General features: G+C 42.1%; 1 protein-coding gene across 2 annotated transcripts in view; it reads left to right on the top strand.

Annotated features, from left to right (window-relative positions):
- The first annotated feature begins 10,011 nt into the window (after positions 1 to 10,011).
- The window catches only part of C5H14orf132 (chromosome 5 C14orf132 homolog), a 40,617-nt gene continuing 24,165 nt past the window's right edge, over positions 10,012 to 26,463 (top strand). The window contains exon 1 of one of the 2 annotated variants that reach the window (XM_085061455.1): positions 10,012 to 10,240. In XM_085061455.1, the coding sequence (XP_084917581.1) occupies positions 10,214 to 10,240 (27 nt within the window). In that variant the 5' untranslated portion in view covers positions 10,012 to 10,213. Of the gene's footprint in view, positions 10,244 to 26,463 lie in introns of both variants that reach the window. The other variant, XM_085061454.1, reaches the window with a different exon arrangement.

The raw sequence follows: 26,463 nt of genomic DNA, 5'->3' as shown, positions 1-26,463 counted from the left end.
TGTCTTTAGAAAGATCTGGCTTTTCTAAATTCATCTCTGTCCTATTTTCAGGGGGATTCTTGTTGCTCCACTCCAGGAAAGTATTATTTGTTTTGCTGTCTGTTCAGCATTCATTACTTTACTTCCAAGAGAAGGGAGGAAACAACAAACCAATTTCTTCCATTCATTTCTCCCTGTTTTTAGCCCTAGGGTCAGCTTTGGCATTCAGGGAGCAATATGCTTTGTGACCTAAAATACTGGGGACAGCAAACAAAGTGTAATCCTTGCTGATCATATTAGTAGCTTTCCTTTTCATCAAGGAAAAGATTATTAGCTTTGCTTACATCCATTGTGAATTCAACCACGGAATCCTTCACTTCTCTATCAACTCCCTTTAATGAGTTCATGGTGTTTTAATTAAAGTGAATGAAGTTGGTCATGAAAAGCATTGGCAAGTGGGAGGAAGGAAAAACTGATGTCTGCTCTTGTAAGCAAGTTATTTTGTATTATTTACACATAACACCACTGAAGGGTCTCACTTGTAAAATGCAGTGGGAGGTATTGATGTGTCAGGAATTGTAATTGGTGCTCCAACAAACCAAGGCATTTGCCATAGTTACATTTGCATGTGATATTGTCTCACTTTTTCTGTTTGCACAATTTAATTTTCAAACCAACAAACAAAAATTTACAACCATTTCTGGTTGTTTCTAAAATCTTTACAGTGCACAGACCATGACACATCCTCTCCACAGATGCAGCACAGTCAGTGACAGAGAACATTCCTCCTCCTGCCTCTCACTGGTGCCAAGCTCCTTCTGTCTGCCAATGGAAGCCTCTGCACAGAGGTGCCTGGTTGTTATTTTCCTTCATGTGGAATGTCTGAGGTAGGAAGGCTGAACAACACCTTAATCATGATAAATCAGGAGAGGAGCAGCATCTGAAAATAGCTGCTACACAGCCCAGAACAATTACTGCTCCTTAATCAGACAGATTTTGCCTTCAGATAGGAAAACATTTCCACCTGTCTATATCTGCAGATGTTTTTCAGGTGGGTTAATCAGAGCTGGACCTTTCTACTTCATTTTCCACTCAGTGCCAGATGTCCTGATGTTCTCTGTGATGTGGAATGTCCCTGATGAGGACTGGACTGGGGTCCCTACACTTGTAAAGCTCCAAGGTTTTCTGTTTTATCAAGGGCATGTGGGGCTGTCTTACATTTTGGAAAGGTGCAAACTATTTGAAGTTGTGGAAAAAGGGTAGATAATGTGTAGGGAAGAAAACATTCTTACATGTTTTTACAGGTTCAAATTGAAGAAAAGCTTCTTGAAAACTATTAGCTTACAGAATAGTAACTCAAAGGAGTAAGTGTGATATACATAATACGATGCTGGGCATTGTCCTACAGAGTGATTGCTGAGATGATTCTGTCTTCTAGCTTTCAGTGTCACTGTCTTTGTGAAATGTTTCAGGATATGTAGAAGAAAAAACCGATGTAGATGCCATAGAGGTGAAAATAATGCTTCACAAAATGTAAAGAAAAATTATTTAAAGACACCTCATGAAAGACATCAGGAGTTAATTTTGCTCCCTAGGTGTCTTCTTCTCACTGTATTTTTAATTCTTGTTTGCATTATGCCATTTAAAGATAAAAGAGTCTTTGATGTAGCATTTTTAAATTTCAGTGTTTGGAGAGAACTGAAATCTCATTATTTTTTCCCAATTGTATTTTCTAATATGGAAGTCCCAGAACCTGTAAATAATTTACACTCCTTTTGAAGTTTCTTTATCAGCTTCACTTCAGCGATGTTCAAACAGAGATCAGAGGCAAGATGAATTTTCTTGTGATACCCTTTGACTGAAAGGTAACATGCTGGAATGTTTGAAATGTGATGTGAATGTTTCAATGGTTCAAAACAAAGTTCAATGTGGCAACGTTCACATTTCATTCATTATGTTACCTCCTTGCATTTAAAATTTGGTTACATTTTTTAAAGAAGAGAACTCGATTTCACAAGTGCTGACACATAAAATACATATTGCATTGCTCTTAAAGATGTGTTCATTAGCTTTGCCTCACTGGTAAGCAAAATTACATGGCTGATGATGACCCAAATTCGGCTCACTTTTGAATACCATTGATACCCACATTGCATCAGAAAACTGCCAGGTAACAGAAACACTGAAATTCAATTTGAGTATTTCATGAACTCAGTCTTCGGGGGAAAGGGGAAAAAATATTGGTCTTTATAAAATGAACACAGGACTTTTTCCTATTTACTCATCCCAAGCCTTATTGAAAAACAAAACAAAGAAAACAAAACAGCAAACTGCCAGAAGGCAATGACACTTAATTTGGTAGTCTTCAAAATTTTGCTTCCTGATGCAATTATAATAACTCTTTATTATACTTTTAACCTCTTTTCTTCGTTAAGGTAGTTTTTTGTGCTTTATTATAGTGAAATTTCACTGCCTTATTCTCCTGATTTCTTTCCCTGCAGAGCCCTCCTACAGACCCCTGAGCTGGTGAAGCCTCCTTTTTTGATGTTTATGGTCTTCATTCAGCATTTTTACTTTTTCTGTTCCTAAGAAGATTGAACACTATCCCTTCAACCAGCAACGGGACAGAGCAATATCTAACATGATGCCCTATCTGCACTCCAAATGTTCACTTTAGCACTTTAAAGCTTACATCTCTTAGAAGACTGGGTTACCTGTCAGAACATGCCAGTTATTGTGTCACAACCTCTGCAGTTCCATTCAACTACAGCCTTCACCCCAATTGTATTTAATTCTATTGGTTTTCCCCACCAGCCAGTCCCAAGTCTAAACAAAATGCTCTGAGAAAGGCTTGTGAAATGGAAATTTCCATTTAATGTGGTCCAGTTTGTTTTTCCGTTGTAGCCTAACAATATTTGTAAAGCATGTTGAAGGAATGCTCAATTAACATTTGTGCTGTGCTTTTATAAGTGGGGTTTATTTTATGAACCCTTTGCCTCACTTAGGCAATTCCTCTACCTTTTCTCCTCTGCCCTTTCTGCCCCTTTTAGAGGGCTACTGGGCAACCTCATTATATACTTAACCTCTTTTTCTCTAATGTGGGAAACTAGATGAAGAATTAAACCAGTTCAAAGAATACTGGCTCTTTCAAGTGTGTATCAGAAAAATGAGAATGTATTATGCTCTCCTGCTCTTTGAGAGCTCAGCAGAGGCAGCTCTTCAGAGGCAAGACTCATGGGTATTGGGAACAATGTATTAGGACAATATATAGAGACCATAGTATCTGGAGAAACTACAGCATTAACACAGCTGTAGCATTTATAATTGAAACTGCCTGTTCCTGTTTTTTATTTTGGGGGGAAGGTGGGATATCAGGGATTTGAGTGGCAGCCCAGCTCTTTCAGGAGGTGTGCTTGAAGCTGAAACCCTCTTTAGCAGGGAGAAAGAAATGGCCCATGAGGGCTGGTAAACAACAATTGATCCCCATTCAAGGCAGACAGCTGATGTAGATAATTTATTAATGTTCTGTCCAGTGCTGTCTTCTTCTGCATATTTGACTATCTTAAAAAATGAAAGCGTATATATGTTTATAGTTTCTCAGGGACATCCCTTTTGCAAGCTACTTTCCCTGAGATCTCCCATGGGAACCATAAAATTCTCCTTCTCAAGGCCATATACCCCCTTTCCAATATTTTAATTAGTATCTTGGTAATTATGTCATGAAGTATGGTTCTTGAATGTATGTTGACATTTCTTACACAGAACTGAATTCACATTATGGTTGGTGAATATATTGTTTCCATGTGTCCAGAGTGTGTCAATGTCAGGAAATCAAATGTGCTGTGACAGGAGACACACTGCAGAGCTCATTGCTTGCCTTGAACAGATGGGATGATCTAAGGACAGGTGAAAAGCTTGTCTGAATTGAGAAAAAAAAGTAGTGTTTATTTCCATTAGAAATGTTTTACACTGTTAGAAGCTTTTTTATAGACATTTAACTCAATGACAAACAAAACTGGTAGAGACTACTTTTTCCAGTAGAGGAGGCTACTGCAGGCAAAATCCAGCCTGAACTGGGAATTCTAGCCTTACTGGCAGCAATCTTTTATTCATTCCTTTGTATCAGCTAATGTAAATTTGGGGTGGGAATAAATGTTTTCAAAAGCCAAGACAATTCTCTCCTTGAGTTTTTAATAATGTATAAGTATGCAGCATTTTCTGTTTCACCTTCCTCTCAAAATAGGAACTCTTAAATTAGCACCAATTGCCAGATCCATCATGAATCTTTCTGTCAGGGGTGGGCCATGCAGATTAACCCAGTTTGAGGAGCCAGTTTTTGCTTTTGCTCTCCCTTCAGTTGCATTTTCAACTCTCATAAATGAGACAAAAAAATGTCAGTTTCTACAAGACTTAGAGTATCCATGGAGCTGACTGGGGCTCTCTGGATAGTGCTGAATCCATCCTTCCCTTGGTGGAGACTGGAAGTGAAGTAGAAAGTGATGTTTTTTCTTGTATCTATCTTCAGGTATTTCTCTATTTGTTCCCTATGTCACAGCAATTTGGATTGTCTGCTTGTAAAGCTGCAGTGCCAGCAGTACAAGGAGAAGCTCCTTGAACTTCAAAAGCCTTCTTGTCTTTTAGAATTAAATCCTACATAAAGTTAAAGGCCTGAATTGTTAGGAATTTGAGCACTATTTTGGCTTATCTATGTGCTAACAGTACTGCTTTTAGAAGAGTTTTAAATCTAAAACTCTTTTGTGAGGAAAATTTTGTCCACAGATGATTTGAGGGTAATATCTGACTATTATTATTCTTGAGTGAGCAGCTGTGGAGACTCAGGAGTCACACAGAAAGTTAAAAATTAATTTGTCTTTAAATTCCTTGGCACCTACTAGTTTTATTATGTTATGTGTGAGTGAGTCCTTCAGTATGTTACAGCTGCTGATAGTGGAAGTTTATAGGGATCAAAAGGGATGTAATCCACACCAAATTTGTCAGGCAGTGTTGCTCTCTCTTGTGATTACTGTGATATATCAGAAGGTCAGCAGGGATGATGCAACCTTGACCTACAAATATATTTTTATTTGTCAAGCAGTAGAAACTGGTAGGTATAGATCTGACCTCCAGGCTTCCATTGCTGATACAGCCAGACCCATTTCCACTGTGGAGAAAAAACATAAAGAGAAAAAACCCAGCCTTGTGCTGTCCATTTCTCAATGACTAAAATAAGTTGCCATGGAAGTTAAAGTGTAAAAAATGAAACTTTTTTATTGTAATCTCACTTACCACAAGAAAGAAAGAAAGAGAAAGAAAAAGAAAGAAAGAAAGAGAGAGAGAAAGAAAGAAAGAAAGAAAGAAAGAAAGAAAGCAAGCAAGCTTCTGAGTGAATTCCTTTTCAGTGATTCAGTCCAGCCAGACTTCACATGAAAAATTCAGCATCCTTTGTCTTCTTTATGATATGCCAAGCTGCAAGAGTCTAGCAGAGAGAATGAACTCTGTCTTAAGAATGGACACCACACATCACTGTGGCTGATTCTTCATTAAAGGAATTAATTGCCCTGTTTTGTTGCAACCTGCTGCAATGAGGCAACAGTAGGTTAAAGATGGGGCTCAAAGGGAATAGCATATAAATGCATTAAAATGCAGCAAGAAACCAACATTACCATCTCTCCCTAAAGTGGGAACTTATTCTCCCTTTGCATAGATGAGAGATTTAAATGTGATATCAGGGATGCAAAGCTAAAAATTGGTACTGCATTGCCTAAGGTATCTAAATACAACATATGGTTAGTAGGGCTGTAGAGATACAAGCCCATTTAAAATCCTTTTTGGCAGCAAGACTCAATTGTCATGTTTTGTTAGGTCTGTTTTGTGAAGCAAAGGCAGAGCTTATGTGCACATGCAGTGCAAGAAAGGATTTCCTACTATGCCCCAGGAAAACTGACAAACCAAACTATTCTCTAATTGAGTTGTGTTCCACTGTACTGAAAAATGTGGTCTTTTAGCAAACAGCTTTATAGCTAATTAAAGAGCATCTTTGCTTGTTTTTAAGAATAATGTTATACAATCATGTCTGTGTTTTTAGCTGGGTGCTACAATGTCTGTCCATAGAAATAGCAAATCATGACATAATCTTTTTAAGTGGTCAATATCCTTTGATGAGAAACACAGACATAAGGTGGGCAGGATGGCTGTCACATCTCATTCAAGCTCTGTGTTATCATTACTGAAAGACAGAAGCACATAAAAAATATTTGGTTTACAGAACTTGCAGAGCTATTATAAAGCAATTTATATCCAAAATGTATTTTGGGGGAAGAGGAAGAAACAAAGCTCTGTATTTTTTAGTAAAATAATTAAAATCTTGAAGAGTGGTGGCAAATGGAGTTACATCCAGCTGGTGGTCACCTGTAGTGCTCCCCAGTGTTGGGGTCAGTCCTGTTTAACATCTTTATCGATGATTTGGATGAGGGAATTGAGGGCACCCTCAGTCAGTTTGCAGATGACACCAAGCTGGGCAGGAATGTTGATCTGCTGGAGGGTGGGAAAACTCTTCAGATGGATCTGGACAGGCTGGATTGGTGGGATGAGGCCAATTGTATGAGGTTCAATAAGACCAAGTGCTGGGTCCTGCCCTTTGGTCACAACATCTGCCTGCAAGGCTACAGGCTGGGGGCAGAGTGGCTGGAAAGCTGCCCAGAGGAAAAGGGTCTGGGGGTGCCATTTGACAGCAGCTGAACATGAGCCAGCTGTGCCCAGGTAGCCAAGAAGGCCAATGGCATCCTGGCCTGGATCAGCAATAGTGTGGCCAGCAGGACCAGGGCAGGGATTGTCCCCCTGTACTCAGCACTGGTGAGGCCACACCACGAATCCTGTGTTCAGTGGAATGTGTCCAGAAAGGGGCAACAGAGCTGGCAAAGGGTTTGGAGCTCCTTATGAGGAACAGCTGAAGGAGTGGGGCTAGTTTGTCCTGGAGAAAAGGAGGCTCAAGGGGGACCTTACTGCAGCTTAAGCAGTACAAACCACACTGTTCCACAAACAAGGCAGTAAACTAGAGGAAAATTGAAGATTTTTTTTTTTTTTTACCTTTGTCAGGCTTAAGAAATATGAATGGTAAATTAATTGCTTGGAGATTGAGGACATTGCATGATTAATAGTAATTTTCTAGAACAAAATATGAGGATGGTTTGGATGGCTTTTGCAAACAGAAGTGCTGTTCCAGTGAACCTAACACTCCTCCAAGTAGAAAAGAAGGTTAAAAAGCTCTACCAGGTAAAGGGACAATTTCTCTGCAAGTATTTCTACAAAGACTGGTTTTGATTGGCACTGTCTTCCAAGATAACTTAGCCAAATTCCTAGCTGAGATTAAGAATAAGAAGTAATATTTAGTGGCATCTAAAGGAATGTATGGATGCTCATATTTACATCACACAAGCAGGACAGCTGCCATATGTGAAAGTTCTTTCATTCATTGTTCCCTTGCCATCTACCCCTTAAACTTCCAGAGTCCTTAATAAATATAATTGCTTTCTATATTACTGATAAATTTACAGGATCTTCCAAATACTATGATGACTACTACTTTCCACTGGCACTGTATTTAATGGGCACCTCTTCTTTAGACCAGTAGGAATTTATATACACAGAAAACAGTCAGCAATTTTTCATATTACTGAAACCTCAAAGGTGGAACAAAGCTATGAATTTTTGCTATAGAAACTGAAAGTAGCCAAGTTCACTGTCCCCTGTATTGAAAAACTGTTCTTTTTTACAGAGTTGTCCCAGAAGTCAGTATGGAAATAAAGAATTTGAAACTTGAGCAGATGACATATTTTCCCCTATAGCTGGTCTGCAGGGTATTCCTGAAGTGACCAACTACATCAGACAAACAGAAGGAAATAAATTTTTGAGATACCAAGAATAAAAAGAAATTTTCCAGAATTATATGAATTGACCAATAAAAATGGTGCTCTATTTCTCAGCAGAAAGGTGAAATCAATAAATTTGATGCTGAGAAAGCCAAAGTGGTGATGTGACATCATTTGCTAAAAGGTCAGCTATTAATAAGTGAGAAAGAAGATTTCATCCCAGAACTTCCTGGACACTGTTAGTTACCTAAACTTGTTGAACACCACAGTAAAATATTTGGAAACCTGATTGGAAAATCTCATACCATTAGCAATCTTCCTTGAGGATTTTCAGGGAATGGACGAGATACCATAAAACTGGTAAAAGACAAACACAAGGAGCAGTTCTCAGAAGGCAAGTGATTGCTTCAAAGAAAATAATTTCTTCTTCATGTCCCTGTTTGACACAGCCTTAGAAAATGGCCAGTGGAATAAATCTATGCACTGCCTGGTAGGGAATGGAACATTCCTCACTGGACACTTTAAGGAAGAGACTGGGTAAAGAGAAACCCCCTTTTGGAGCCTTGTATTTTAGGCAGGTGCATGGATCAGATTATTTCCTGAGGTCCTTTCCAGCTCTGTTTTTCTACAGTTCTCATGCTCCACAGAATTAAACAAGTACAGAAGTCACTGTGGTTTTGAAACTTTAACTATTCTTTTATTCTCATAAACTATTTTGTTATTCTCAGTTGCTGCAGATGCAGTGACTGACCAGGCCACATTTACTATGTAGAGATGTTTACCCAGCACATTTAAAATTTATCTGAATGATGAAAGATTAACACTGCTTTGAAGCTAATTTATGGCTTCTGACGCACACATCAATATCCTTTCAAAACTTTGGAGAGACTCTACAAAGAGACAACTTCATTATTTACACAACTGAATTAAAAAATCTTAAAATTACATTGCCTCTTTGGGATTTTACTTGTTTACTTAATGGGCCTCTTGACATAAAAGCATTTTTGGCAGACACATTAATAGTCACTGAAGTAAAGGACTGATTTAAAACAACTGATTTTCTTTTCACCACGTCCTGCTGCAGCATCGCAATAGTAGGCAAAATAGCATGGAGTTCACAGTACACATGGAGTTCACAGTACACATGATGAAGCAAGGTGTAGTTTTTCCTCCAGAGTTTAAAATCCCAGTGCAAAGTTGGTTTTTGATGTACTGCTGATGTTGGCATGCACTTGTATTCTCATCAGCCCTGGTTCAGACCCCCACAATATGCTGAAGTAGTAAAAATATGGCCAAAGACTTCAGCCTTGGAGATGAAACTAACATGTACCTGTCAAAAGGGTAAAAATAACTCACACACACACAAAAGCTTTCAATGCATTAGGATGTACATTTTTAATACCCTACTTTTGGTGTTGAAGATTTTTCAGAACCAGCCAATAAATGGATCCATTTAATTTTCATGCTAAAGTGATAACAGTGTCTGTGAGGTACAGAAAAAGCATAAGAAAAGGGACAAAATACGTTTATTATGTGTTGTTGAACAGTAAATTCTGGGAACAAGGAGGAGAGCAGTCGAGTATAAAGTTCCAGCAGCTCAACAAGATTGAGTCGTCGCGAGTTCTTTTTAGCCGTGGTGGGAGAGGGAGTGGGTCGAGTATTTTAAAACCAGGCTGATGGATCAGCAAGCTGGGCAAGGAATCTAGTGTGGCCGCCAGGTGTGCATCTCGGGGGCGCGTGTGATGGGCAGGAGCTGCGCACGCCGCGAGAGCCGAGCAGAGCCGCATCTGCCCATCGGTGCACGAATCACGCATCCTTCGCTCCGCGGCACTCTCCCGTCACCCGCTCCGACCGGCGGGACCAGCCCGGCGCTCCGCCGTGCCGCTGCCTCCCGCCGCTCCGCGCAGCCAGGCTCCCCGGGCCAGCGGGATGCCGCGGGCCAGGCCGGGGCTGCGGAGCCATTCCGCGTAGGCGAACGGCACCGAGCGCTCCCCACGCGGGGCTCCCGGGCCGCCGGGGCTGCCGGCCGGAGGGTGCGCGGTGTCGGGCGGGGCCGGCCGCAGGTGCCGGGGCGGGCGGAGCGGAGCGGCGGGGCGGACCGAGCCCGGCCCAGCGCGGGGTTGGGTCGCCACCGCCCCCTCCCCCTGCCGGAGCCGCCCGCCAGCCGCGCCGGGCCGCGCCGGGAGCCGGCGGAGCTGGAACTGGTACCGGTGTCGGCTCCGCTGCCGCGGCCGCGCCCGCCGCTGCTGGGGGAGGCGGTGCCCGCGCCGCGCCCCCGCGCCCCGCCCGCCCCCGGCAGCAGCAGCAGCGGCAGCGGCAGCCTCAGCACCTCCGCCAGCTCCGCCAGCAGCTCCAGCGGCAGCACCATGGACCTCTCCTTCATGGCCGCGCAGGTGGTGCGCGACGGCGGGACGGGGCGGAGCGGGACGGGACGGGACGGGAGCCCGGGGCGGGGGCGGCGGGGCGCGCATCCCTCCTTTGCTGTCCGCTCGGGTCCGCTCTGCTCCGAACTTGTGTCGGCTCGGGGGTAAACCTGAGCTCCGCCGGGCCTTGGGGAAGGGGCGAGGAGGGGGAAAGAAGGGGGAGAAAATGAGGCGGCTGGAGCTGGGAGCGCTGCTGAGGAGAAGTTGCGGGCGCAGCTCGGGGCGCAGCACCTGTTAGCGCCCGGCGGGCCCAGCGCTCCCCGCCTGCCTGCCTGCGCGGCGCTGCCCGCGGCCTCGGGCCGGCTACGGGAGGCATCATCGCTCCATCCTCCAGGCTGGAAATGAGAATCGGAGATACGATTTTTCGGTTCTTTTCCTCCATTCCGTACTGCGGTTGTATGTGCATCCGTGGTTTCGGTTCTTTAAGTTGTTGTCTACGCATACAGAATCCAGCTTGGCGTGTATAGAAATACTCCTCTCTTTGCATGAACAAATTTTTTAAATTGCAGCTTAGTTCTGGATTTCTGCTCGAGGCATGATCGTGGGTGTTGGTTTTCAATGTATTCATGCATGATATACTGAAAAGTATGTAGTGGCTATAAGCTACCCAAAGCCAGAAATCGTCATGGTGAATCCAGGTGAATTAGGTTTTTAAACAGACAGATAGTGCTGTGCTTGAGAAAAAGCCACACTCACTGACCATCCATTACCTTTTTCAGGATACATTCTTCTATTCTTGTGGGTACCTCAGTGTAATTGGCTTTTTTTCAAGAATGATTTGGATCCAAGTTTGTGATTATGCCAAAATACATCACCCACCATTTAGAGATGGAGTAGGGGCCAGGAAAGCCTTTCTGCACTGTTGCTGCCTGAGTGCTGACAGCTGGAGGTGTCTGTTGGAAGCCAAATGTAATCCTTGCATTGTTGCTCTGTTTCATTAATGCAATGGCTGTTTTGTCTTGTTCCCTTCCTAAAGTCCACTTCTGAGGGCGTGTCAAGCTCTGCCTTTCTTAAGGTAGCAGTCAGCTGTCCAAGTGTCTCTTCCCTTTGGATGTATTTTGAAGATTTTTTTAGGGAAAGCCACAGTGGGGAGAAAGAAATCATAATTTCTACTGATATGAGATCTTCCTGGGAACTTGAGTATTTAAAGGGCTGTTTTTGTATGTGTCAAATCATTTTCCTGTCTTCTGTTCCCTAAGCACTGAGCTGGAGTGGAATGTCCCTGTAGAACAGAAACAGAGGTGCAGCACAGCAGCAGGTTTCACCCATAATCAAAGTAGAGAATGCCAAAGCTGGCACTGCCCATTCCCTTTCTAAACGTTCCCTTATTCTTGCTTTCCCAGATTCCATATAACTTCTATGCTAATTCCGTGTGTTGGAAGAGCCATAGAACACAGTTGCTTTGCTTCTCTCAGAACAGTTCCCTGTGCAAATGTGTCTTACACTTACTAAGGTTATTAGTGCAACAGTTTGCAGTGAAATGTGGTTTTCTCCCTGATCCTTTGGGATTAATTTGTTATTTTCCTTTGTCACAATTAATGACAATTGATGGTTTTTGTTTCAGTGTGAGGTGAAGGCGAGGCAATACACCTCAGGAAGAAAGGATGGAATAGCTTGGAGATGTGTGCCACAGAGCCCTTTGGGTGGTGAAGGTGGGAAGCAGTCAGGGCTGCCAGGTGTCTCTCCCAGTGGGGGCACAGGGCTCACTGGGTGTGCACAGCACAGGGCATGTGGGGAGTTCCTCCAGGGGGTATTTGTGTAATTAACCTTTGATGAGCTGTAGGAGAGGATTTCCTGGGCTTCTTTTCTGCTGAAGGAAATGAATCCAACTGTTAGGTCACTGGGTATAGCGGGTGCTGCACTTACCTCTGTTACTCCCTGTCACAGGCCTCTTGTACCCTTCTGAACTGTCAGCCCTTTCCACTCGTGCCACTATAGTGACATTTAACCCCCAGTGTGTCACCCCTTAAATTTAGGTATTGCTTTTCTTCAGCTTTCTTTTCACTGCTATATCTTTTTGGGGTTTTTTTTAATCATTTCTCTAGCATCTCTGGTGGTGTAGTCCAGTGAGGTGATCTTCAATAACAGATGTGTGAGAGCACAAGATAATTATTGACTTGTGCTTCCTGCTCATAATCACTTTTAAAGATACTCTGCTATCACTCTCATTAGCATTCACCTGCAGCAGGGATTTTACCTGATGAATACTGGGTACATTAATATTTTGTAGAAAAATAGGTGATATGTAAACTGAGATGCTTAATGTCACACAAGTGATGGTTACTTCACAATTTTTTTTTACAGGATATTGCAGACTATTTGTGTTCCTATAAATTGCTTTTGTGTGTTATCACACCATTGCATTGCTCATTGTGGAGCCAAGTTGGCTTTGCTAGAAGTCTTGTGAGACACCATGAATGACCTGTGCCTTAGAGCCCCTCTGATGTAAACACAGAAGCAGGAGGTGTTTGTAAGCCTGGTTACCACTTGCAGCCTCAGTGATTCCACACTGTGTTATGGAGAGTTAAAATCTGGCCTCTTCCTAAGTGCAGCTTAAGCAACCACATCTGAACACCTTAGCTGCATTATATTTATTAGCTATGCCATGAAGAACAGCTTTTGACTGTAACTGTTAAATTTGTTGTTCAAATAAGCCTTTTTGCATCAGTGTGTTCATCAGTAGCTGGTTGTGCAGGCTTGGGTGTCCTCTATTCTGGTGGTGCTCTAATTTGCTTTGGTTAAAGTCTGTTGTGCTAATGAGCAGGTCTCTCACCTAGTCAAAGCCTGTTACCTAGTGATTGGTTTTCCGTTTTAAATCCGTGTTTTAATTAAAATGCTGCTGTACACCTCAAGATGCTGTGCCAAAGATGTTCAGCCCCTGCTAAGCTGTGCAACTGGCTCATTTCTGTGTGTTGTTCAGTGATTTCAGAGTGCTCTTGTAGTCTAGGTAACCTCAGAAATAGCCACTTCTCATAGGTAGAGACTTTTGCTTCCAGCATAAAAGCCTGGTTTTGGGAGGTGCTGAGTGCTGCATCCAGGCTAAGAGCACTCCATGCTTTTAGCAGGGGTTAGGGGGTTTCTGTCAGATGCCCAAGATGAGCTGCCCCCCTCCCTGCTTCTGACAGACTAAAATTAATATTCATTTAACAGCCAGCTGATGAAAAAAATGTTAATGGGAGCAGGGTTTGAACATGTATTCAACCTGGAAAAAACAGAAGCTTTTAGTGGGAAAAAAATGGGAAGACAGAGAATAAAAAATGATGTCATGGTCTTCAGCATGATCCAAATTGATATGAGCTGGGCAGCACCTGCAGTCATAATGTCAGTGATATGTTTTTCAAGATTTATGTTTGCAATTTAATTTTCCTGAAGTGTTTCCTGTATTTTTTGTTTCATATTGAAAATGAGAACTGGATTTCTTTAATTTGCAGTGTTTCTATGGTTGGGTATGTCTCCCTACAGTAAACATAAAATTTTAATTGTCAGATAAATGGCCTTTTCTTCTTTTATGTTTAGAACAGGGAAAAGGTAGTAAAAGCCTTGGGCATATGGCCATTTCTGGGGATATTTTTTTGACTCAGTCATATATAGTTGACATTGATTCTCCGTGTTCAAAACCTCTTTGTAAACAACTTCTGAGGGTTTGAAGTACAAGAACTTGAATTATTTGTGTTTAATTTAATGATTAAATATTGCATTTTTATAATCTTTCATTTCAGTTGGAGTGATGGGGATTTTTTTTTAAATATTAAAAGTGATGCTACTCTTCAGGAGCTATAGAAAAAAATGAACAAGTTTGGTACAGAAAGTAAAACCATTAAAAAATAAAGATAATTTAAATTTCATTGCTTTTGTGTTCTCTATTACTCTTCTAGGATTTCAGGTCTGGCCAGTGATCATTCGAGTCACTTTAAGCCTTTCATTGCATTGGCAGTAATTCAGGTCACCTTCCCCAAGACAGGGAAGTGGTCCTTGGTGTATCTGGAATAAACTGTATAAGCTACCTCTTAGCTTGTCAGAATAACAAGCCCATGGTTCCACATGAAACATACATTATTAAGAGCTATATAACTTCTGAAAAGCCCTGGAATACACAAAGTGAGTTCATTTAAGGTCAGTAATGTTGGGCAAGTTATTTATGAGAAAATATTATAATAGGAGATTCTGCAAACTTTGATTTAGAATATCCTTTAATTTTGACTTATGGAATCATAGCATCATTGTCATTGTCACTTGAAGGTTGAAAAACACTTTTAAGATCTATTCCAGCTATTAATGTAGCACTGCCAAGTCCACCACTAAACCATGTCCTTAACTGCCACATCTACACATTTTTTAATTACCTCCAGGGGTGGTGACTCAACTGCTTCCCTGGGTAGCCTGTTCCAATGCTTGACAATGCTTTGCATGAAGAAATGTTTCCTAATATCCAATCTAAACCTCCCCTGGCCCAACTTGGGGCTGTTTCAAATTCACCCTGTCACTTGTTGCTTGGGAGAAGAGACCAACCCCAACCTTCTTCCAGGTAGATGTAGAGAGCAATGAGCTCCCCCTGAGCTGCCTTCTTCTCCAGGCTAAACATCCCCAGCTCCTTCAGCTGCTCCTTATCAGACTTGTGGCTCCACACCCTTCACCAGCATTATACTCTCATTTTCCAGCTGATGTGGACAGCCCATGCACATGCTGCAAAGCTGGTGTGTGCAGAGGGTGTGCTTGGTGTTCTTGGAGACCCAGTCACCTGAACAGAGCTGCTGTGCTTCCAGAAATCCCAGACACAGGTCCAGTGTCCTTTAATTCCTTTCTAATTAAATTTGTGGATGTTAGAGGATACACAATTAGGATCTGCTGTACTCTGCTGTATCAACATAGAGGAACCAGAGTGCAGGATAATACTGCATTTGTTTTCCCACTATTTCTTTATCTATTCTCCATCTCAGAGGTCAAGAGGGATTCAAAGCCTTTATTAGCTGTGTGCTCATTCTACAGCAGGGTAATCTGAAGGTATTAAAAGAGAGAGAGTTTAGATTTGTGGTTTTGGTAGGATATTCCCACCAGCTCAAAACAGAATCCAGGCTGCTTGCTCAGTGTGAGCTGGTGTGTGTCTGTGTGTCCAAACATGTGCTGCCAAGAAAGATCCAGAGAAAGACAGACCTTTCAGTCATGTTTGCACTTGGAGAGTCTATCCTTGACAGTGCTAAATGGTGGTCATTTAGGGGGTTTGACATTACTAGAGTATGCTTAGGACTGATTTTTTTCTTCAAAAAGTGGGATCACCAAAAAGCAAGCTATATGCCAAACCAATGGAGAGTCAGGATTTAAAGATGCATGAAAAACTCCTTGTCAAAAGCTGTCTTGATTATAATCTAAGACCTAATACAAAGCCTCTGATCTATGTCATTAAACATTAATAATGTTAGCTAGGAGCTTGTAGTCATTCTTTTACATAACCAGTTCAGTGCTCCCTTATCTGCATAATAGGGCACTGACCATTACTCTGCCAGCTCTGCTTTTTCCCAAAGGTTAAAGTCATTTTCTCTGGCACTCTTTGATTCCTCCAGAATGTCTTGACCTATAATAAATAGAATCAAAGCATCAGGTCGCTGAAAGCATAGATCTGTGTTTACCTAAGAAGTTCTCAGATTATTTGGTTCAAGCTCAAGTCCTGATGTCTTGCTGTGGTACAGCACAGCCAGAGGGACCAGTTGTGTAATCCAGATGTTGCAGAAATCCTGTTCTGTGTGCAGAAATAAGTGCCCTCATCCAGGATGTTTGCAACAGTTGAGGTGAGAATCATTTTCTTTTCTGTTGGCTGCTTGGCACAATTGCATTAGATTTTTATTAGTGTGGGGAACATGAGGAATCCCTGCACATTTCTTAGCACTGCGCTAACACTGCAGACTACACATCCAAGTCTTGTATAGCAGAAATTTCTGTTCCAGCAAAGCTTTTGAAAATTCATTGGAGATTTGGGCATACTGGTTTTATAAAGTGTTGATACTGCACTTTGGAGGAGGCTGTTGTTCCAGGATTGTGCTTATAATTGCTGTCAAAAGATGTTAAAAGCAGTGATTCTGATCCAGCAAAACACTTAAACATTTACTGCACTTGGAACACGTGCATATTGTTCCGGTAACATCAGCAGGACTGTCCACTTGCCTAAAATGAGGTATCTTGAAGCCTGGCACAGACAGGGGGAGAATGCTTTGCAATTCATAGGAAAATATCCTAGGAGAGCAGAAGGAAACCTACTATTGGTCATATTATTAATTTAGGGAAGCCTGAGATTAAGTGCTTTGGAGTGACTGCGCTTTCATCAATTAATAGCATGAGCAATTTCTCATAGGAGCTGTTGAATGTTGGAAGACAAGGATGTGGTAGGAGGTGGGGAAGGGAAAATAGGATGCAGCTTGTGGTACATGTGTTTGTGCACCCTTGCACTACGAGGGTTAGAAGAAACTGGAAATAATTTATTTGTTTCATGTGCCCACTAACTGTGAGACTAATCTGTGACACATTTAATTTTTTAAAAAATAATTTACATTCTTTTCAGCAGTTATATGATAAAAACTTCACAAACAGAGCAGATGTCACGTTTCAATCTTTGTTGAGTGTGGAAAGGAGGCTTGTAATATAATTGCAAATGGACATTCACATGTTTTACAGACATAAAGCATGAATCTTTCCCAACACAGCTGGTTGTAGCAGTAGCTGGGGTCCTGTTCTACACAGAGAATAGCTAGAGATGGCAGGTAAGAGGAATGAAAACTGAAGCAGCACTACCTTCATGCTAAACATCTTGCTTGTTCAGGTGCCTGGTTTCTCTTGAACAGTAAGAGCCTGACCCTGTCCTGTACTGAGCAATAATTCTCTTGGCAAACTTGATGAGAATGGAGTTTCTGGGCAGCAACTGGATAGCCCAATGGTACTGGGTCCTTAGAATCCATAGGCTAGAAAATCCAAATTGGTTGTAGACTAGGGAGGAGTGGGGGTTGGTATTTTCTCGGTTTTGGCTAATCTGGGATGAATTTCTCAATTTATTGATGAGCTGCAAACATAGGGGTGGAGATTCTGGTTTAAGTTTTGTTGAAAATTGAATGGATGCTGGCCATTAGGAAGCTATTTTCACCACCTTCCTAACGTGCATTCCCATAACAGACAAAAGCAAAAGCCTCCAAATTATTCAAAGGATTGTATAGGATTAAGTAAAGCAGTGTGATGTTTTGTTGACCACACACACCATCAAATTAAATCATTGATCAAAGATTAGACCCTTCAAATGGAGTGCACTGATGTGGAAAGCAGAAAATTAGAGCAGCAGCCCAAGTAAATTCAGCAGTGACCAGCTCTGTTAGTTTGCTATGTCTCTCTGATGGAACTTAGTTTACTTGAGAGTGTTTTCGGTCATGAATTGCATTTTCTGCCTGAGCCAGTGAGGTCTGCTGGAGTCCTCTGTCTGTTGTCTCAGCAGACATCTTGGTTTGATGAGTACAGTATCCTGTATGGAATTAGTATTAACCCCTTCCACTTCTTACAGGGATGATGATTTTTAAAGGCATCTTTTGAAATACTGATGGCTCTCTGTGATTGTTATAAATACCCTTTTTTTTTTTTTCCAGCAGACATGCTCAAGTATGAAAGGAAGGTCCTTGAAAATTGGTTGTAAACTTGTGATAGTTGTTAGCAATGAGTGGCTTGATCTACTTCTTGTGCTGTTTATCATGTCAGGATTGTTCCACTTCCATGGAATGGAAGCCCTTGGTGTACAGGATCCTGACATTTCACATGCAAGTTATTAGCACTTTGGAACAAAAATGGCTCAGAATGAAGTGAGTGAACTCCTTCCCATGTATTTTGAAGGTGCTGTGTGGTCAGGGTGTGCACTCCTGTCCTCTCTGGCACTGCAGTGAGGAATGCCTGTCCTTACACTGAACAGGAGCACAAAACATGGCCAGCTGTGACACAGAGACCAGGATTGCTGAGCAGGGACTGAATGTGTGCTTTGCAGTGTGGCAGGATCACAGGGAGCAGAGGCAGTGCAGGCTGGCAGATCTCTCCCTGCAAGCACCACCATGTGTGCCCAGCAGCCAGAGCTGGTGCTGAGAGCACTGCTCACTGCCTGCACGTTCCCCCAGTGCCCACACAGCCACACAGGGCTCTCAGGTCTGTCTCACAGCACCAGCCTTTGGAAATGACACCTCCTCTTACACTGAATCTTTAGTCTCGCTGAAAGCTGAATTCCACACTCCTGCTAGCTGCCAGAGCCCAAACCTGCCAAGCAGCAGCTAATGAGAAAGCATTACTATAACAGTCACTTCAGAAAAGCTCAGCACCTCTGTGAAGCAGGCTGCTGGACACAGGGCCATTTACTTTTGTTTTGCAAAGTGATTATCTCTAGTGTGGAAATGTTTTAAAAAGTAATAATATTAAAAGCTTTTAACCTCAGCTGGTTCTGTTTGTTGTAATTTTGTTTGTAAGCCTTTCAAATGTTACGAAAGGGGGAACACCTAGGAATGAGCCAGAATGGCTAAAACAACCAAACTTCCACCAGCTTCCACTGTGGTTTTTTTTTTCCCTGCCAAAAGAGCTGGAAGAGCATTTGCAAAATGTGGGATGGTGTGCTCAGTTCTGTGACTGATAGAAGATACCAATACCAGTCACTGCATGGAAGGAAAAAAGACAGCTGTGTCTCTTCAGCTGATGTGTAGAGGTAGTGAGATGTATGCTCAGAGAGAAAAGTAACAATAGGACTGATGAGGAAACAAAAATATTAAAATTTAAGGTTTTAAAGCATTTCTGAGATGTCAGCTGAACCCAAAGACTTGGAGCAGCTGATGGCATTTAAATTTCTCAGACCCCAATTAAGTGCATACCTAAAGTATGTAATTCTCTGAACTTCCCTTCTGCTTCAGTGAAGTACATAATTAAATGCCTTGATAATCTGCAGTAAGTGCCAAAGCATTTTGAGGTATCACAATAGCTCTTCTTTAAAAGTGAGCTCCACTTGAAACACATTGGGTTATTCCTTTTGTCTCTCTACCTTACCCTCCTAGATGCACCACATAAGTTTTTATGGATCTTTCTTGGGGGTTTTCACATTACTTTAGTATGCCTACATAAAATGTTTTCCTTCCAACTCAGCTATGCTCTCCTCTTTGGGTATCTTCTTTCTTTATCTCTCATATCCTCCATCCTTACCTTCTATAAATTATTTCAGATGCTATCGTTGCACCAGCTCAAGTCCAAGACCTACAGAAATTTGAGTTTAATTCTGGAAGATGGGGGCGACAGAGTAAACAATTCTCTTGTCCAGGGACAAGAGATGCAAATGCATCAGAGCAGCAAACTAAAATGCTACAGTCACTGAAAGTGTAAGCAACACAGCAGAAACCTTTTCAATTGTCTTACTAAAAAGAAAAGCTTTTTAGTATGTCTTTACTGGGCTGCATGTTAGTAAAAATTGAGTGGCATTTGATGTAGAATCTAAACCTGAGGAATGGAAATGTCACCTCATTTGCTCTGTTTTGTATTTCACTTGTTCTTCAGCTAGAGCAGAGCAGCTTACAACTTCAATCTGAAAAGTTCTGAATTCTCCTCTAGGTGCTGAGCCCAGCAGTCACTTGTGAGAAAGACATTGGAAATTCATTCACAAACACTCTTCTCTCTTTGCCTGTCCTATGATAGCTTTCCCCCTACAGACCTAGAGGTCACCTTCATGGAATATGTGGTAATTAACATTAAGGCATGCCAAACGGTTATTCTGTGATAGGATCCAGACTGTGAAGTGGTTCATTCTGTGTTGGTGTCTGAGCCATCTGATTGAGCATGCGGTGAAACTGTGCAGATGAGCAAGGCGGTGAAATTTGTTGTCAGGGTGGCAGATGTTTGGTTCTCCTGGTGTGTTCTCTGGCGTTTCTCAAGGACGTGAAACAGAAGCAGAAGAAATTGAATTGCTGTGCTCGCTCTCTCTCCTTGTTCTCCAAGGTAGTTTTGCAACTCATTTCTCCTGTAATCTTATCAAGTGTGAGAAGAAACATGCACCTCCTGACTCCTCTTACAACTGTGCTTTATATATTCACAGGTAACCTTTTTTGCCCAGCCAGCTGCAATTTTCAGCGTGGCTGCTTTTCATGGTACATGTCTTGCTTATCACTTTAGTGTACATAATACCCTTAACAATGCTTTAAAGACAGGCATTTGGATGACTAAATAAACATTGCTGCCACTGAAACATTTGTCTCCTGACCTTTGTTCTGCACAGTACATGGCTGACAGAAGACAACATGCTGATGTAAGCTGCTGTCTGAGCTGCTGTGATAACCATCCCTTGCTGTTCCTTGAAGCCTTCAGGTGCCAGCATTTGCCATGGGAAATGCTGACAAGTGAAGGGAAAAGGTAGCAAAGGTAGGTTTGGCCAAACTGCTGACTTCTGTGAGCACACAACATGGTCTGATTTGAATTGATGTAGGGAATGCTGGCCAGCTCCTGGAAGCTCATTATTTCTGAAACTGTTGGCTTTGGAAATGGCAAAGCCAACTGTTACTAAAAATCTTCAACTCAGTTCTAGAGGACAATAAACAGAATAAGAAGGGTCTTTTCTGAAATGCAAGTTGGTTTTGTTTTGCTACCTGGTCTTTGCTCTTAGAAAACTAATCACATAGTTTTACACTTTAAGTTTAGCCTTGCCCAATCAAGAATATAAATTCATTGATGCAAACAGACTCAATAATTTCTTAGTGTTAGATTTTTAATTATTAAAAAAAATTCCATACCTTGTATTGCTCATAGGTTATGATGGTAATTCAACTGGACTCCACCACATCCATTATATCTTTTCTTTATAAAAATATATATCATTTAGGGTATGGGTGCATCTCCATACTTACTCTAGAGATCTCAGGGACGCTACAGTATAAGCAGCCATCAGGTATATACTGTCAGTTTGGGTGAGGCATGACTGAGACCTTGCACCCTAACACTGTGATGATCTCTGGTGCTTCCACTCTGTCCCTCAGGACTGTGGCATGACCAGGGAGGTTAGGGACCATAGCTGAGAGCTGAGAGCACACAGAGTGGCAACCAGAGACAGTACAGCTGTGTCTGTTGCTTGTTGTATTTCAGTCGTTGTCCAGCTGCTGCATCCAGCAGCAACCTACAGCTGAGTTCAATCTCTAATGTGGTTTTCATTCTCATAAACCTCAAAACTTTTCATGACGAGTGGAAAGTTTCACCTGTAATTAAAGGATACAGAGAGGAGGGGAGAACTGCCCCATGATGCCACAGAGGAGGGAAAGGTCATAGTGAGCACTGATTCCCAGTTTGATGCTTCTTCAGTGTGGAAGCTTAAACTGGCTATGGGTTGCAGAGGCAAAGCAGCAAATCCTTCTTACCTTGCATGTGCACAGTCAGGTGGCCCAGCAAGTAATGCTCTGAGCATCCCTCAGGTTCTTCTGGATATTAATGAAGTTACAGATTGAAGCTTCTAGCCCTGTCTTTTGGTACTGGATTCATGACTATCAAGAGAAAGCTCTGATTTTTTTTTATTGTTTTGTTTTGTTGTTTGTTTCTTTTAACTGTGGTGTTTCCTTCAAAATGAATCTGGCAGGTGATCTCACAGAAGTTTGGAAAACAGGGACTTTCAGAGTCTGCACCATTTCAGTGAAGTCTGGCCAACTAGCAGGACAGGGTGTGCTCTTCCCCCAAAATAAGCAGCATCTCTCTGCGTGCTGATTTTGACAGAAACACTGACATCGGTTTAGGAGTAATACAGCTCATGTACAGCTCTTTGCCTCAGGATCATACTATGCTCCTGTCAGTCCTAGTAGTCATCCTGTTCACTGCCTGTCTCACAGGAGGAGCAGAGTGGTGACAACAGAGGAGATGCAGCAGCTGTCACACCTATTTACAGCTTCTCGGTCACTGATGTGAGAATAAACAAACATGATATTCCTGCAGTTGCATTGTTAGCAATTTATTTTCAAAATCAGTCACTCGAAAAATACTGAGGCACAGGTAAAATAGCTCTGTCAGCACTCTCTGGGTGGTTTGCAACCTACTGCCTGACCTGAGAATTTCACTGTTTCTGTTAACTTAATAGAAGAGTTAAGGTCAAGGCCACATACTTACCTGGTGAAAACACATATCTCTCTTCTGAGTGAAGTTGTACCAAGATGGGATGTGGCTCACCAAGTGCAGGAACATGCTGATTCCTGTCCACTGCTGCCATTTTATTCCCTGATTTTATTACTCGCTCAGCAGTGATGAGTAATTCTCACATGTAAGCAAGTGATATTTACTGTTAAAAAGGCCAAGTAAATTCGTAGTTGAGCAAACATTTAAAGAAATAACAATTAGAGATTGCTTTCCTGTTTTGTTTGAAAATGCAGAGGGGAAAAGAAATTGAAAAGATAAACATTTCCCCTTCGAGGTCCAAGAAGCAAGTGCATGAGCTCATATTTTCCAGCATTGCATCCTCAGAAATGTAGACATGAAAGTGGTTGCATTTAGTCAGTAAATCTTTATTAAAGTCAAACAGTGGTTGACAATAGATTTGTAAAAAAAAGCAGTAAGTCAGGAAAGTTGATAGGATTAAAATCTATTATCTGTTTTGGGGGCTTAAGTGGAACAATCCCAGACAAACAGAAGGAGGGTGAGTCTGTAATATCCCATGCAGACACAGCATTTGGGCACTTGGATGTTGTGCTCTGTTTTTCCTTTTGTCTCTGCTTTCCTCCTCCTCAGAGCTGCAGAGGGGACCGCACAGAACAAGCATCTCATGGCAGGAGCTGTATTTTTGGCTGGCAGTTGAGAGCCATCATCCCTTGAGCACAGCAGATTGGTTCCATGTTCTGACCATTAGTAATCATCCCTTAGCAGCTGCCTCTTGTAGAGACACTCCAGCACACTGGCAGCTACAGAGGGGTTTGTAATCAGGCTGGCCTGCAGTCAGTGTTCCTAGCTGGGATTTACCTATCTGTGTGTTTCTGAGCTTTGTGGGAAACAGCAGGACTGTGCAGGCTTAAAAGCTCAACATGGATGGTGCTTTCAGGGGCATGACTTCAGAACTGTGATGAAACATTTTGTCCTCCTTTGTTCTCATTTTGGGAGGCTTCCTCTCTCTCACTGTCCCCGTTCTTTAACATGCCACTGCAGCCTTGCACCTAATTCTGGAGTCACAGCAACACGTGGCAGAGTTTGAGCATCTCTGCCACCATTTGACCCTCCTTTGCCATGGCTCTGTGTGATGGTACTGTTCCTTTTCTGCCTGCCTCATCAGCTAGTATCAAATAGGTTATCTCTTGTAACCACTAAGGATGTATGTATTTATTCAGTAACTTATGTTCCATGTAGGATCTCATACCTGGATGTGGTACCTCCTGATGTCATTCTCACTGGTTCATCTCTGGGAGAGCTCTGCATTTCCCTGGAGGCACCTGATTGTAGCTTCCAAAACATAGCAGTCAGCATGTTTGGCCTTTTTTTTCCTCCCACTTAATTTTTTTTCTTCTGTTTTTCTAATTAATTGTGAAGTAGACTTGCTTCTGTGATTCCTGGAACCAGTGCTTCAAGCAGCACAATTCGCAGTCATCTTTCAAATGTGATACTGTTTTTGCTATAGGAGTATTTATTTCATAGGCAGTCTGGGCTACGTTTATTTTTGTAAGTCAAATTTAACTGTGGGCTGTGCTGCCCAAACCAGGCATTGTATTTATGTTGTCAGAACCACCAGCAAAAGCCTGAATCCTCCAGAAATGGATTTTTTTTCTTTTTAATCTATTTCACAGAAGCCACAAGATAGCCTCCAAATATATTTTTTGGAAAATGTGACACGTTCTCCAAGAGATAGGTTGATGGGAACAATTGCTGTTAAAAAGCAGGAAGCAAAGCAGCAGTGAGGGCATTTGTGCATTCATTTCATGTAAACCTGATGCTGACCAGAGGGAGCCAGCCCACACCTTCCTCCCTGCCTGGGATCCCCCCAGCACCAGGGTGCCACCTGACCTCTTTGCCACTTAGGGACATGGTTAGCCCTGGCCATGTCACCAGTGTGCAGGAGCAAGCAGCCCTCTGGTCACGAGTCCTGGGCAGAGCAGGAATGGCTGGAGGGTGGCACTGCTCTTCTGCTGCCCATCTGCCACTGCCCACCAGCCTGGCTGTCCCTGTCTGCCAGAGCAGAAGTGCCTTTAACTGAAGAGCAGGAGGAGAATCCAGGAGAAGGGGTATTTCTGATATACTTGCTCCCAGGTCCACATCTCTGTGCACTGAGTTCTTGGTGCTAAGAGCAGCTGTAAATTATCAGTGGGAATAAATGCAGGTTTTGCCTGCATGATTTAGAGATGATTCAGGGAAATCAATGCTGAAAACAGTGTTAGAATTGTCACATGCGAGACACATAGTAGAATTGAAAGAAAAAATACACAGGAGTCACAAGCAGATGTAAATCCGCCTGCTAATATGTCTTGCAGGCAGTGTCAGGGGTGTTTAGGTGATAGCTGCTTCTGCAGCAGAGCAGGCAGTGTGAAAGCTGTGCCCACAAACTGCTCAGAGTCCGTAAGTAAAAGGCAAATCAGCTTTGCACGGACCTGTGGAGGGAAAAATACAAGCTGAGGAAATAACAAGCGAGTGATGTGCACTCTCCTCTTAGCTGGATGCAGAGCAAACGGGAAGTGCTGGAAATTTGGAAACTTAAAATTGTTATCCAAGGAAATACGCAATTGTTTTGTTTTAGTTCATGTTTGGCCTTTTCTTCATCTGTCTCAATTAGTTTTCTGCCTTCAAAGTAGGAGCATTTAAATCATAAGTAAACCCTTCTGTCAACCATCTCATCCATCCTTCTGTATTTCCCTTCAAAATCTCATCTAATTCCAGCTGCAATGATCTCATCCACTATTCACTTTTTATATTTCAGGGCTGCCTTTTTTCATATTTATCTTCAATTTTGCATTTGGTTTCACATGTACAGCAAAGCCACTTTATAGTTTTTTCCAAAATACCTTCTGAAAACTATTCTGTTTAAAGCTGGTAAAATACTGGGCTGTGGCTGGACTGCTGGTGCCTGTAACCTTCCAGTTGGACTTCTGTCTCATTCCCATTTTTGCCCTGCTCCCATTCCTTTATTCTTGGGTTTTGATCAAGACATTTTTATTTATTTTAATAGTTCCCAGGGAATCTTTACATTTAACTAGAATTGTTAGTACCTAGATAGAGTTAGAGTAAATTTTTTTAAAAAATTCAAATAACAGGTATTAGAATATTCAGCCCACTGAACACCATTTGGGGGCATTTTTGTTATTTTCTCCACATCTGTGGACAAAACAAGCCTAATTATATTCCCATACATGAATCCAAGTGTGTCTGAAAGCTGTCAGCCTGACAGTGATCCTCCCAAGAAAAGCTTTAGTCACTGCCTGTTTATCATCCAGCTGTTCCAGGTTGCAGCATCCTTTCCTTCTGAGCAATGAATTGGATTACAGAGGAGAATAACACCAGTCTGAGTATATCTCATTTTGGCCAACCTTCTTCAGTGTCTTTCATACCAGGGGTAATGCCAAACAAATAAAAGAACAATCAATAAAAATGACAATCATTGAAAAATTGAGATAAATTAATTTAAATAACTGAGATAACCAGAGAACAACTCTGGAAGCTGCTTGCAGTGGTGGTAAATCCTGTTAGCCCTTCAGTTTTAATTCTCCCACCTCAGCAACAATGCAGTGTAGCTGACAGGAAGGAATCATTGCTTTGTAGATATCCTTATTTGTGCACAATTCCTTTCACTGAAGCAGTCTGAGTTCCCATGTTTCTTCATTGGCTGGCTGGGCAGTGCTCCTGAGCACCCAGGTCAGCTCTGTGAGAGGGACAGGGCAGCTTGGTCACATCTGTTCTCAGCTGCCTGCCAGCATCTCCCTCCTCTTCCATCAGTGCAGCATTTTTGGTAATTGTGATAAAAACAGTCTTGTGCCATCACACATGCATCTGCTTTCAGATCTGGATTTCCAAAGCACGTGTTCAGATCCAGTTTTCATGCATCACTGCATTACAAAACTCCATTTGCATAGTCCATTTCAGGTTGTTTTTCTTTAGATTTTTCACCCTGTCACCAAAATTACGTCTTTATACATGTATGTCAAGGTGGACTAAAGCTGTATTTTCCCCTTTCCAGGCCTTCCATGATCAAATGATAATTGGTTGTAGCT

This window comes from Lichenostomus cassidix, chromosome 5, assembly GCF_008360975.1.
Source record: "Lichenostomus cassidix isolate B80296 chromosome 5, HeHo_3.0, whole genome shotgun sequence".
Lineage (NCBI taxonomy): Eukaryota > Metazoa > Chordata > Aves > Passeriformes > Meliphagidae > Lichenostomus > Lichenostomus cassidix.
Note: the sequence above shows the minus strand (reverse complement) of the source record. Positions and strands in the feature narration are given on the sequence as shown.